The following is a 12,793-nucleotide window of genomic DNA, read 5'->3' as shown; positions in this document are numbered from 1 at the left end:
GGTAAGTGTAGTTCGGATACGTGTTCCGGTTTTTTCCATTCTGGTTGCCGGAACGCCCTGTGGAAATTATTGCTCATGTAAGATGGTCTCTATTTCGCACGTAGTAGTATAAAATTTGACATGATTAAGGGCTGTAAATTGCTGAATGTGGTTAATGTTGATGAAGTTATTTCGTCGGGAAAGAATTTGCTTTCTGTTGATTCCTGGATGGGTTTCTGCTACGATATTGGAGCTTGTCACGAGAGAATTTGGATGTTCTGGGGATTTGAATTTCGGGCGGTAACGGTTGTGCCTTAAAGAGCTGGTTGCAGAATCTAATCGCTTATATATTCTCCTGTGCCTTACCTTTCGTTCCCGTGTTGGATGGGATGGTGTTTAGGCAGGGCCGGGATATTAGAGTCGTTGGCGGCAATTGCTTGTCGTGAGTGCGTGAACGTTAATAAAGATATAATAATGAATTGGTATGATTATCTATAGTTTACCTTCTCCATGATGTTGGAATTCTATTGGCGGTCGTTAAGTGGATAGTAGATCGCTAGGTAAGGTGCTTGTTCTGGGGGATTGACATCTTGCTGGTGCGTGGAACATGAGTGGTGGTTGGAAGTTTGTGGCCTGTCCGTGGATTGTTGAGGAAGGGTATACACTGTAGTTGAGATTCCTGTAAAAAGCGGTGATACTTCAATGTATTGCTGATTGTTACCAGAAATATGCCCCAATTTTTTACAAACACCACAAAAATGAGGAAAATCATCAAAAACCACCTCTTGAGCATACCCTAATAAATCAGATCCTAGCCAAACTTGTTTAGGATAATTTTTTGTAATATCGATTTCTACTAAAACACGGGCAATCGAGGGACGAGAGCCAACCGACGTAGCTTCGTCGATTTTCAGAGGTTTACCAAATAATTCCCCCAGTCCAAAAAGAATCCTCGGAGCAAAAAAATGCGGTCGGAGATGAGGAAAAGAGATCCATATCGGTATGATCGGCGACTCAACACCGATATCCAAAGTTGGCGTCCATTTCGTAATTTTCATATAACAATTGAAAACCAAATAAGAACGATGACAAAAAATTCTGCAGTAGTCCAAATCATTTTCCAATTTAATCAAAACATGGGTAGAATCCAGGACAGTAACTGAAACATCTCCATTCAACTTTAGGTTAAAAAAAAATTTTCTTATAGCATCAAGAGGAGGACGTTTACCCGGAAAGAAACCAACTAAAGAAAATCTAAATGGTTCCGCTAAAGCCCTAATTTCATCATCAGAAACCAACAAAGCAGGAAGTCCACGGAAAGTAGACCGTTTCAAATCAGGAAAGGAAGAAGTAGAACCAGCAAGAGCTTGGAGAAAGGACTTAGAATGAGAAACCCCCCCAAAAAACCCAGGGTCTCTCAAAATAGACGGAGGCATTACGAAACAGCCGGAAAAAAAGACGAAAAACCGAAGCTAACACCTAAGAGAACAAGAGAACAGAGTAGGGAAAACTTTTCTGAGCAAACCGACCGAGAAAAATGCCCACCGCCGGCGGGGAAAAGCCATGCCGCCACCCAAGAAAACCCTAGGGTTTTCTCAGAGAGCGAATGAGTAATCAAAATATTTGTTAAACAAACTAAGATTGTAACAATCTGCTTTTTGGTACTATACCTTGTTTTCAAGCTATCTTGAACTCAAATAATTTTCAAGCTGGATTTAGGTTTATCTAAAAATCCAAAATATTGACTTATTCATCATTTGAGTTCATATTAAGTTGATTAAATGGGTCCTACTAATTAAGAAAAAAAATATAATATATATAATAAATGGGTGAAATTAGCCGTGACCATGTCAGATGGGTTCCTTTGATCAATTCAGGTCGGATTCACAAATTTTGACGCCTATGCTAACCGATCTGATTTCAGATAGCCCGAAATTAAACCACACTTACCCCAAATTAATACCTAATAGTCAACAACATCAACACAAGAAAAAAATATTACATGTGCCTATTTAATGCGAAGAATGGATTATCGGCAAGCCAAGCACGGCGCCATGCCGCATGCGCCTATCCAACCATCTACCATTCAAAGATTTGAAAACTATTAGTCACGGCGCTATTATATAAATAGCCATCTCCAGCAGGCCTCAAATAAATCACTTCATCCAATATTTCCATTAACAAAAACATGGAAACCATCCTGGTTCCTGTCATCACCTCCATCCTCTTAATACTCCTAATGAAAAAGCTGTATTTCCAGAGAAAAACTACTTGTTACAATCTCCCTCCAGGGCCATGGAAAATCCCCATATTTGGAAGCATGCACCACCTTATTGGCGAGCATGTTCACCACAGGCTCAGGCGACTCGCAAAGACTTACGGCCCTCTGTTCCACCTCAAACTCGGCGAGGTGGATCTCATGGTCATCACATCACCAGAACTCGCAGCGGAATCCATGAAAACTCACGACTTGAGCTTTGCTTCTCGGCCTCAGTTCATGGGAAGCAAGATCATTCTCTACAACTCCGGCGACATTGTCTTTGCTCCTTACGGCAAACTGTGGGCGCAGCTACGTAAAATATGCACGATTGAATTGTTCAGCTCGAAGCGCGTTAAGCATTTCAGATCCATCATGGATGAAGAAGGTAACAATCTCATTGAGAAGATTAGAATGGCTGATGGAGTCCCGGTGAACATGACAGAGATGCTTTTATCCGTCGCAAACACGACTATTTCGCGCGCTTCTTTTGGTATGGAGTGCGCTCAACAGCACAAAATCTTTTCAGCAGTTAAAGACACGTTCAAATATATGTCGGGATTTGACTTGGCGGATTTATTTCCTTCGTTCAGCTTTTTGGGTGAAATTACTGGTATGAGGCGTCACTTAGAAAAAGTTCATAAAGTTCTGGATTCAACCTTAGATGAGGTATTTGAGGAACATCAGAAAAAGAGTATTAATAACAGCATCGATTATCTGGATGAGGATCTCGTTGATGTTCTTCTGAGATTGAAGAAAACTGGAGAGCTGGATGAATCGGTTACACTAGATAACCTCAAGGGCGTTATAGTTGTAAGTAGCATTTCTTCTTCAATCTATGAAATAATTATCCAAATCTTGCTCTTTTGCTTATTTATTATTTGTTGCATGTATGGCAGGACTTGATTTTGGGAGGAACAGAAACCACATCGGCTATTATGGAGTGGGCGATGGCTGAGCTCGTTAGACATCCTGAGATAATGCGTAAGGCTCAGTCGGAGGTGAGGGAGGCCTTTAAAGGAAAAACTAAGTTACATGAAAATGATATAACCAATCTTCCCTATTTAACAATGGTGATCAAAGAAAGTCTTAGAGTAAGACCACCAGCTCCAATCCTGGTGCCTAGATATTGCTCTGAAACAGTAGAGCTTGGTGGGTATACAATACCAGCTGGAAGCAGGCTTTTGATCAACGCTTGGGCTATAATGAGAGATCCAAAATATTGGAAAGATGCAGAGGCCTTTAAACCGGAGAGGGTTGAAACTGATGAGCAAGATTTTAATGCATCTCGTTTTCAATATATGCCGTTCGGTGGAGGGCGAAGGATTTGTCCTGGGGTGAATTTTGGTGTGGCTAGCATTGAGATTGTGCTTGCGAAACTTCTTTATCATTTTGACTGGGAGCTCCCAGGAGGCAAAAGGCTGGAGGAATTGGACATGGAGGAATCAATTGGCTTGGCCTTGACTAAGAAAAATCCATTATTGCTAGTTGCATCTCCGCATAAATAATTTACTAGTTTCTGTTTTCCTCTTCTTCTTGTTCTAATCAACTAGTTTTTTTTTTTTTTTATTTGGATGCTATGCCGTTTACTTTTGACTATAATTATAGGTCTTTCTAAGATCTTTTAGGTATTCCACTTTATGTACATGAGTTCTTTGTTATAAGTGAAGTACACATATGATCTATATGAGTGAATTTCAAGCTTGTCTTTCTTAGAACTTTGCATTTTTGATCTCATGGAAAAATTTTGCACCTATTTTGAGACTGATATGTGCCAATGCATAAGTTTGATGAAAACCATCCCAAATTAACCCTAAATTTATTGGATAACTTAGAAATGAAAGCGACTTCAGAAAGACAAAAACTTGGCAAAAGGATTTACATACATTAAATAAATTTCTCCAGCAAAATATGCTGATGAAATTTATAATAACAGTTACAGATTGATCAAAATAGCGCCTATGAAATAGATTATTTACAAACAATACCATTTTGTGGAATTGACTAACGGACTAGTAAATTTGAAAGTGAACGATTAGGACTTCTTCAAAGTAAACGGACTTGTGAATGATTTCAAAGTAAACGGACTTGTAAATTTCCCAGCGACGTCCAAATCAGAACAGCTAGACCTTAGACTGTGACTAGTGGTAATCATAAAAATAGTTAAAGATATCTTTCTTTTGTTTGAAGAAAAGGAAGGAAGACTGAAATTTGGGCACCGTTGTTTAACAGAAAATATATATCCGATTTAACATAATTTGGATCACATTGATTTTATTTTAATTTAAAAATTAAAACCCACTCGATTAAATAAATAGAAGCCAGCTGAAATTATTTTAATTTTTAAAATTGAGTGTGAATTTGATCAGGTTCAATTATTTGTTAAATTTAATTTTAATTTAAATGGATTGGATTTAAACGAAGCCAATTTGTTTTAATTAACACTAATTTGATTCAAATTAAATCGAAACGAGATGACCATCGTCAATTAATGCTGCCAACGTCGGATTAGGTTCGATTTGGTTTAATAAGTGTTTATTTAATTTTAACTAATTCAAAGTGAGTTAATTAAGGCCGATCGAGATCGTCGAAATCAAATCGAACACGAGTCAAATCAAATTGAACCAACATCGAGTTGAATTATGGTTCGAACATAGTCTGATTTAGTATAATTCATAAAATATCGGTGTTTATTAGCTCGTCGTTGAGTTGAATGAATTTAATTTGGTGTAAACTTATTCGATTTGAATCAAATTGATGTTGTCAAACCTAAGTCGACACCGTATCATTGGGCGTCCTCATAAGAGGAATCCTAGAGGTGCTTCGATCTACACTAAGGTGTACAGCCCTAGGTTCTAGGAGAACCATAGAGGAAGTTCGACTTCATCAAAAATGAGGTCAACAAGTACATGTTATCCGGAAAGATTCCAAAATGCAATTTGTATTCCTTATAACTGAGTAAAATTTTGATTTTAATTGTTGTTTTTAATACAAGATTTTTCACCCCCAAAGAAATTTTCATTTTAAGAGTTTTGGGTATATATAACTTGATTTTACTTTACTATTGCTTTCAAATGATTTATGGCAATAAATACTCAGTTAAATTTTTTTTTTCTAAATCTTCCTCTAGATTTTAATTTTGAAATGGAATTAAAATGCTATGTCTCTACAGTATAATTATTATGGGCTAGATTATTTGCGATGTAAAGTAGGAAAAAACTATGTCGTTTAGTACTGCATGAGTATCCAGCTCACACAAAAAAAGAGTAAAACACCATAATTATTTTACATGGAAACCTTGAAAGGGAAAACCATGGGGCAACGCCCAGTCGAGATTGATCCAATAGTATTTGAATAAATTACAAATAATTGATGCTTCCTCAAGCTTGAGGGTGATCATACTACAATAGTTGACCAGCAGGTTGAAATCTAGCGACAAGCATGAATCGGATGAAAATCCAACGATGGTCGCTGGACGGATATAAATTCGACGTTAGTTGGTGGGCATGTTGAAGTCAGGCAGTAGTCGGTGGCCGGGCAGAAATCTGGTGTCAACTGGTGGCAGGGTGGAAGCCCGATGATAGTCCGGAGATGATCGGTGGTCCGACGATGGTCGAGGAGGAGTTTGGTGGCAAGAGAACTCTAATTTCTCTCTCTTCCTTATCTTCCTTTCTTCGATCCCCCTAATGAAGAATGAGGGGCCTATTTATAATTTTTTTGGGAGTAGCATGACCAGTAAATATGAGGGAGATCAGAGGTATATTGGGAGTGGTTTGAATAGACAGCTCATATTGATGTGTTGTTTGTGGATTGTTTATTAGACATTTGAATGTCTTAATGATATCATAATTAAGCAATTTTCGGCTCGTTGGATTTGTCTTGTAGAACCGCTTGATTCGACTATAAGCAAGTCACGCTTAAAAATCGTTTAGTCATCCAATTTATGATTTGAACCTTCCAAGGCCGTTTTTAGTCTTCGATTTAGACCCATTTGGGCTCGGATTTGAGTCGAATTTGGTGTCGTTCGTTTCGTCTTTTCGAAACATTTAGTTCGACTATACGTTTGTAGAAATCAGAGTTACGTATGGTCCCAGATTTAATTTTAGAAGTTTCCAATTTGATCTTACCTCGAGATTCGTGCATGTTCAATATTTTTTTTAAAATCATATATCAATCATTATGTAAAATGATCGTTGTTTTAAAACTCTTTTGTGCCATATAATCATGAGAGGATCACTTGATTTTTTTTTCCTTTTAAATGTAGCAAATTGTAGCTATTTTACTGCTACATGTCAATGTGATGTAATTTTATTTTCTATGTAGTTATAAAAACGTTGCTAAATGGCTTTTTAAAGGACGACATTCACAATAATTTTGCAACAATTTTCTACCAGCTCAAGCTACTTTGTAATGAAAAAACTGCTTCCTAAAGCTATTTAAAATCACTGGAAAAGTCCTATTGTAGTGACATCGATGATGCATATATCAATATCACGGGCATGAGATAGATAGCATAAGTCGTAGCTATAATATTTTTTTCTTGGAATGGTGAATAATAAATCATAAAACACGTGGCCTTAAAAACAAAATCAGAAGAAATAAATCTCTTTAGCCATTTATTGGGTCTTGAGTCCTCTCACTTAACTATATCATCATGTTTTTTTTTTTACTTTATATATACACGTTTTGTTGAAATGAAAATTGAATAGCATTTCTGGTGAAGGATTTCCTATTTAAAAAATTAAAGAGTGGATCGAAAATAGTCAACTTAGACTTCATTTGGGACGACTTTTTTATTGCTTCTTAAAACAAAGTTTTAATTTTTTTAATTAAAACTCTATTTTAAGAAGCAATAAAAAGGCCGTCCCAAACAAAATCTTAGTTTGAACATGTTAACTATAGCAAGCTTTCTAAAACACGTAAATTATAGTACCATATATATATATATTTTTTTTTTTGAAATATTTTTCTATTGCAAGTAGTACACTAACATGTCACAAAGCAACAATCATTCATTGGGCATAATATCAGCACACAAATATTATTCAAATAACATATACATAAATTTTGCATAAAATATTTGAAGGCTTAATTAGAAAAACAAGACAGCTTATATGTAGGCAATGGAGGATTATTTATGTGGAGTAGCAAGTAGGAGCAAATCATTTTTTCTCGATACTGTTAAGCCAAATATTTCTTTCATATCCAATTCCTCAGGCCTCTTTCCCCCAGGCAGCTTCCAATCAAAGTGAAAGAGCAACTGAGAAAGCCAATACTCTATGCCAGTTATTGCAAATGTTATGCCTGGACAAACTCTCCTTCCTCCACCAAAGGGAATATAATCAAATTTAGTTCCTTTAAAATCAAATTCAACCTCTTCGAATCTCTCAGGTCGGAAGATCTCTGAATCAACCCAATATGTTGGCTCCCTCATGATAGCCCATGCATTGATCACAATCCGACTTCCTGCTGTTATAGTGTAGCCTTCTAATTCAATTGTCTCTCGGCAAAGTCTAGGAACTAAAAGAGGGCCCACTGGGTGTAGCCTTAGGGTTTCTTTAATAACATTATTCAAATAGGGAAGTTTGTTGACTTCTCCCTTCTCCATATTTTCCTTCTCTTTGAAAGCATTTCTCACTTCTAATTGAACCTTTTGCATGATTTTAGGGTGCTTAATAAGCTCAGACATGACCCAATCCAAAGTAGCAGATGAGGTGTCAGTTCCAGCTAAAAATAAATCCTGCCAAATTATTAAAGAATATTATAGTGATGAGATTTGTACTATATTAGATACTGAAAAATATGTTGATATAGAAATACAAAGTAGAAGGCCCTCAATCAAAATTCAAAATTTTGAGCTAAAAAATGGATTTGATTAGCGAATTTGGCCAAATTTTGATTCCTTTAATTTGATTTCACCCTCACTAATAAATTGACTAAAATCAATTAGCTCCTAATTTTGAGAATGTAAATCCTTCAAATGAACTTTAGTTTGTATGCACTACATAACATGAGACAATAAATGTAGATACTAATTAGTGGTGAATAGTGAATGAGGTAAATGCATGAACATAGGTGTTGATAATGGAACCATACAAAAAAAGAGAAATGTGCAAGAAAGTCAATCAAATGCTTGACCATTTTTTTGCATATATTCTTCTATTGATCTCTTTTATTGCTTACAATTACCTGCAATGTATGAACAATACCTATTGAATATCTAATCATTCGATTACATCGTAACTTGTTTTCCACAAAAAAAAAAATAAAAAGAGTTGTACTATATATTGGATATCGATGAAAAGCTTGGCAAGTTTTTTTTGCAAAAGCTTTAAGATTACCGCTATTTTAATGTAATTTTTATCAAGATATACTTCAGAATTGCAAAATTTATTTTGAGATTAATGCTACAACAAAATCCAATTTTTAATTGACAAAGTTAACAAATGCTAACTTTCATAAATTATTTGTATTTGACATTTCATGCATTTAGGAGTTTTTATTCTATGTTATTTTCCTATCCTAGAGTAGTCTCTCATCTTCTCTTTTTTCTGTCACCAAGCATGCATTTATTGATATAAATAGGAGCTCTAAGGAGTTTTTTTTTTTTGGAAAGGGAGTATCTACCCGCTGACACCTCAGCTTGTGAAGAGTATGACGGCGTAACTAATCCCTCGGTTGACCTTGAAGAGGCACCCACTCATACATAACCTCCTCGCCCGCACTTATTAGGACCCCACTTAAGAGACTTTGCCGCTCGAGGGGAATCGAATACGGGTTGGGGGTTTCCAACCGTACTCGCCCACCAACCAAACTAAGCATTAATGGATGCTCTAAGAAGATATCAAAGCTCACATAAATCTTGTACGAGCTAGATCATCATGATAAACTACCATGAAGGATCTTTATGATTTGCCAGGATACCGATAATCCATCAAGTGAATATGATTGCAGATCTTTTTTGTTATATTAATATTTTTTTAATTAGCTTTGACATGAAATTTGCATCGTGAACCACTTATAAGTCTAGAATATTATCACTTAGTCCGTCATGAAGCCCTACAATCCACCACCTTGAATGAGGCCATTGAGAAACCAAAAACTTTCAGTACGATTTCTCGCCACCAAGACAGGCCTAAGGCCACTAATTAAAAGGATTTTGATGGTTCAGATTAACCTACATAAAAATGCACCCATTACTATAAAAAAGACACTTAAATGTTTTTTTTTTCTTTAAACATATTAGCTATCCAAATTGGTGAGACCCAACACGACATCCAAAATTTAGATAAACTTTTACTACAATAGTTGGTTAAACTATAATAACTAAAATATGTGAAATAGCTTTATTTGAAAAATATAAATTTTTGAAGTAAAGTGCTTTGACGCTGATCTGGTGAGCGCTGTAGCACTAGACCATGAATAGTATTTTTAAAAATATACCTGCCTCACCCTGCCGACTCTCTCATTTGGTTGCTTGGCTAGAAGAAATTGAAAGAGGGGAAGAAGAGACAGAAGATAAAAAGGTCTTTGGATCATATTTGTCAGTCATTCATATTATAAATTTTATTCTATTCATTATAAGTGACTAATCTCTTACTTCTACTTTTAATTATTTTAATTTTTACAGAATTTATTTCTCATAAATCTATAAAATTTGTATTATCTCATGATTTCATAAGCTTTTATCATGCAAACTTGGATATGTTATATATTTGATCAATCTGAACGATTTGATATGATCAACTCCCATTTTAAATGAAATACTGAATAATAACATATACATGATATGATAACTCTATGTGATATTCTACTGATCCGCGTGATTGCATATTGATAGTCATAAGGAGCTGGAGATTGATTGAGAGTTATAAGAAGTTAGGGTGACTAATTCACGTGATTCAAGGAGAGTTATGAGGAGTACATTAATTGAGAGTTATAAGAAATTGGGACGACTGATTCATTAAATATATGAATATTGATATTGTCACTACTATTAACATTATACTAAAATAATGACTAATACTAATATTGTTTACTAATATTAATACTATTTAACATTATTGATCATGATATTAATATTATTAATGACATTAATATTGTTGACTTTTATTGATATTGTGGCTGATGATGTAATGAATTGAAATGTAATCAACAATAGAAGGAAAATTGATACAGATAATTAGTAAGATTTAGTTAAATGATTAAAATGGAAGAAATGTAATTCTTTCAATATAGATCATGGAGTGCGACACCGCCATGGCCCTACTCGATTATTTTGACCTCAATCGTCTGCTGACTACTATCCCTTAAATTATCATCACCTGACTGTGATCCATCCAACCACCATCACCCACCAACTATGGTCCCTCTAACCATTGTCACCCGACTACAATTTTACCGACTACCATCACATATTGACTAATGTCCCTAAGACCATTGTCGCGTTACTAGGATTCTTTTCACCTCCATAGGTTGTCATCTACAATTCCTCCGACCACCATCGTCTGATTACGATCCTTCTAACCTCTATCGCATGTCCACTACTTCCCATGCTACCACAATAACTTGCTAACAATGATTCCTCCAACCACCATCGCCTAACTATGGTTCTTCAAGCTTTTGCAACTTGCCAACTACGATCCCTCTGACCTCTGTTGCCCAAATTACTGCGCAGTACTTGGCGGCGAGGTCATGAGGGCCAGAGGAGAGGGGGCGAGCGTCTGCAGCAACGAGAGAAATGCGAAGAAGTGAGGAGGAAGGTTCGGGATGGGTAAATTTAGGGCGTTTTCCAGCGGTTTTCTGGCGGTTTATACCGTTGGAACAAATTTACTTAAAATCGGCGGCTTTGGTCATCGGTAAAGGTGCCGGTATAAAATTAAATTGGCGGCATAGCCCGCGATTATTATACCGCTGCTAATTCCGGCGTCGGTTTATTAAACACCAAAGGTTTTTACCGGCAGTCTAACCGCCGGTATTATTGGCGGCTATAGGACCGCCGGTATTATTGGCGGATATAGGACCACCGGTAATAGCCAGTATTATCGGCGACTATAGGATCGTAGTTGGAAAGTTGCAAAAGTTGGCAAGTTGCAAAAGTTTGGCGCTTGTAATACATGAATTTCTTGTAGTGAAATATAGTCTTACCAACTAAGTGAACATACCAACACTCTCTTAAGAATAACTCTCATATCATTAGATTCTTCTAGCACCAACCATGTAAAGTGCTTTATATGATGTATATTTAATACTTTGAGCCAACAATTTCCCCCATGGAAGGATAATAATTATAATTAACAACAAAAACTAGTGGACTCATTAAAATTGGGCAAGGCCCCAAAGTTTTTCCTCTTTTCGTGGGTTTCTACCTAAAAAATTAGGTGCTTCTTATTAATGTTGTACCCCTCTCTTTTGTCTATTTGTGTGTTGGATATTCAAAGCTAGAATACTAAACTTTATATCTCTTTACTACCGTGAATATTTCAGCACATGATAATTTGTCGTCGTCTGTGAGAACAACTCCTGACTAGGGGGTAACCTTTGCTGCAACCTCAAAAAGATAGTAACGGTCTAAAGATATATTAATCTTTTCATTCGATTCGAGATTCATGTAGCATTTTCCCTTACCCAATCAAGATATAAGAAATCATAGGGAAATTTGATTCGACCTCTTTCACTTAAGTTAATGTCATCGAGCAACGCTTCGACAAGCAATCTCGGATTAGTTAAATGTCCATAGTAAATTTCTCTTGATCTCTTCCATATAGGTTGATTCATATAAAGCTAGAATGCAAAACTTTATATCTCTCTACTATTGTGAATATTTCAGCACATGATAATTTGTCGTCGTCTGTGAGAACAACTCCTGACTAGGGGGTAACCTTTGCTGCAACCTCAAAAAGATAGTAACGGTCTAAAGATATATTAATCTTTTCATTCGATTCGAGATTCATGTAGCATTTTCCCTTACCCAATCAAGATATAAGAAATCCTAGGGAAATTCGATTCGACCTTTTTCACTTAAGTTAATGTCATCGAGCAACACTTCGACAAGCAATCTCAGATTAGTTAAACGTCCCTAGTAAATTTCTCTTGATCTCTTCCATATAGGTTGAGGTCATCAAGCAGCACTCTAGAAAATAACCCTGAATAGCTAAAACATTATTAGTGGACTTTTTCAATCTCTTCTACATAACACTTTGAAGCATCTCTCGCAACACCTCCTTCAAGAAAAGATCGGAGCCCCATAAACATTAGGCCTATACTCATTTGGCTTCATTAGTGTATTGCTAGATTGCTACCATCAGCACATCACCTGACCCTCTCCGTTGTGATATTCACTATCAGTCCCCATCAGCATGAATGTTTATTGCCTTCATTACAATGCAACTCAACCACTGTCATCATCAGTCCTTCGGTTGACAGTCATAGTTAGCCCTTTGTCACTCAACCACTGTGTTAGCTTTTAACCACTTTACAATAATCATCGGTGCATCACTAGACTACCATCAACAACACACCCTCCAACTCCCATTGTTAGCACAAATCCACGGTTAA

The 12,793-nt window shown here is 36.3% G+C and overlaps 4 protein-coding genes across 4 annotated transcripts in view; 1 reads left to right on the top strand and 3 right to left on the bottom strand.

Moving 5' to 3' along the window:
- Positions 1 to 77, bottom strand: part of LOC114579666 (nuclear-interacting partner of ALK-like) — a 5,521-nt gene extending 5,444 nt beyond the window's left edge. The window contains exon 1 of the mRNA XM_028695011.1: positions 21 to 77. Coding sequence (XP_028550844.1) covers positions 21 to 77 — 57 coding nt within the window. The remainder of the gene's footprint in view (positions 1 to 20) is intronic.
- A 426-nt stretch (positions 78 to 503) lies between these two features.
- On the bottom strand, positions 504 to 1,415 carry LOC114579665. Its single transcript, XM_028695010.1, has one exon. It carries the CDS (start codon positions 1,413 to 1,415, stop codon positions 504 to 506), a length of 912 nt encoding a protein of 303 aa, XP_028550843.1.
- Positions 1,416 to 2,126: 711 nt separating this feature from the next.
- On the top strand, positions 2,127 to 3,867 carry LOC110111476 (premnaspirodiene oxygenase). The gene is made up of 2 exons (XM_020843378.2): positions 2,127 to 3,049; positions 3,136 to 3,867. The coding sequence occupies exons 1-2, from the start codon at positions 2,168 to 2,170 to the stop codon at positions 3,742 to 3,744; spliced, it is 1,491 nt and encodes a 496-aa protein (XP_020699037.1). The 5' UTR covers positions 2,127 to 2,167; the 3' UTR covers positions 3,745 to 3,867.
- Positions 3,868 to 7,196: 3,329 nt separating this feature from the next.
- The window catches only part of LOC110111494 (premnaspirodiene oxygenase), a 7,099-nt gene continuing 1,502 nt past the window's right edge, over positions 7,197 to 12,793 (bottom strand). The window contains exon 2 of the mRNA XM_020843401.2: positions 7,197 to 7,976. Coding sequence (XP_020699060.1) covers positions 7,368 to 7,976 — 609 coding nt within the window. The 3' untranslated portion in view covers positions 7,197 to 7,367. The remainder of the gene's footprint in view (positions 7,977 to 12,793) is intronic.

This window comes from Dendrobium catenatum, unplaced genomic scaffold (assembly GCF_001605985.2).
Source record: "Dendrobium catenatum unplaced genomic scaffold, ASM160598v2 fragScaff_scaffold_621, whole genome shotgun sequence".
Classification (NCBI taxonomy): Eukaryota; Viridiplantae; Streptophyta; class Magnoliopsida; order Asparagales; family Orchidaceae; genus Dendrobium; species Dendrobium catenatum.
Note: the sequence above shows the minus strand (reverse complement) of the source record. Positions and strands in the feature narration are given on the sequence as shown.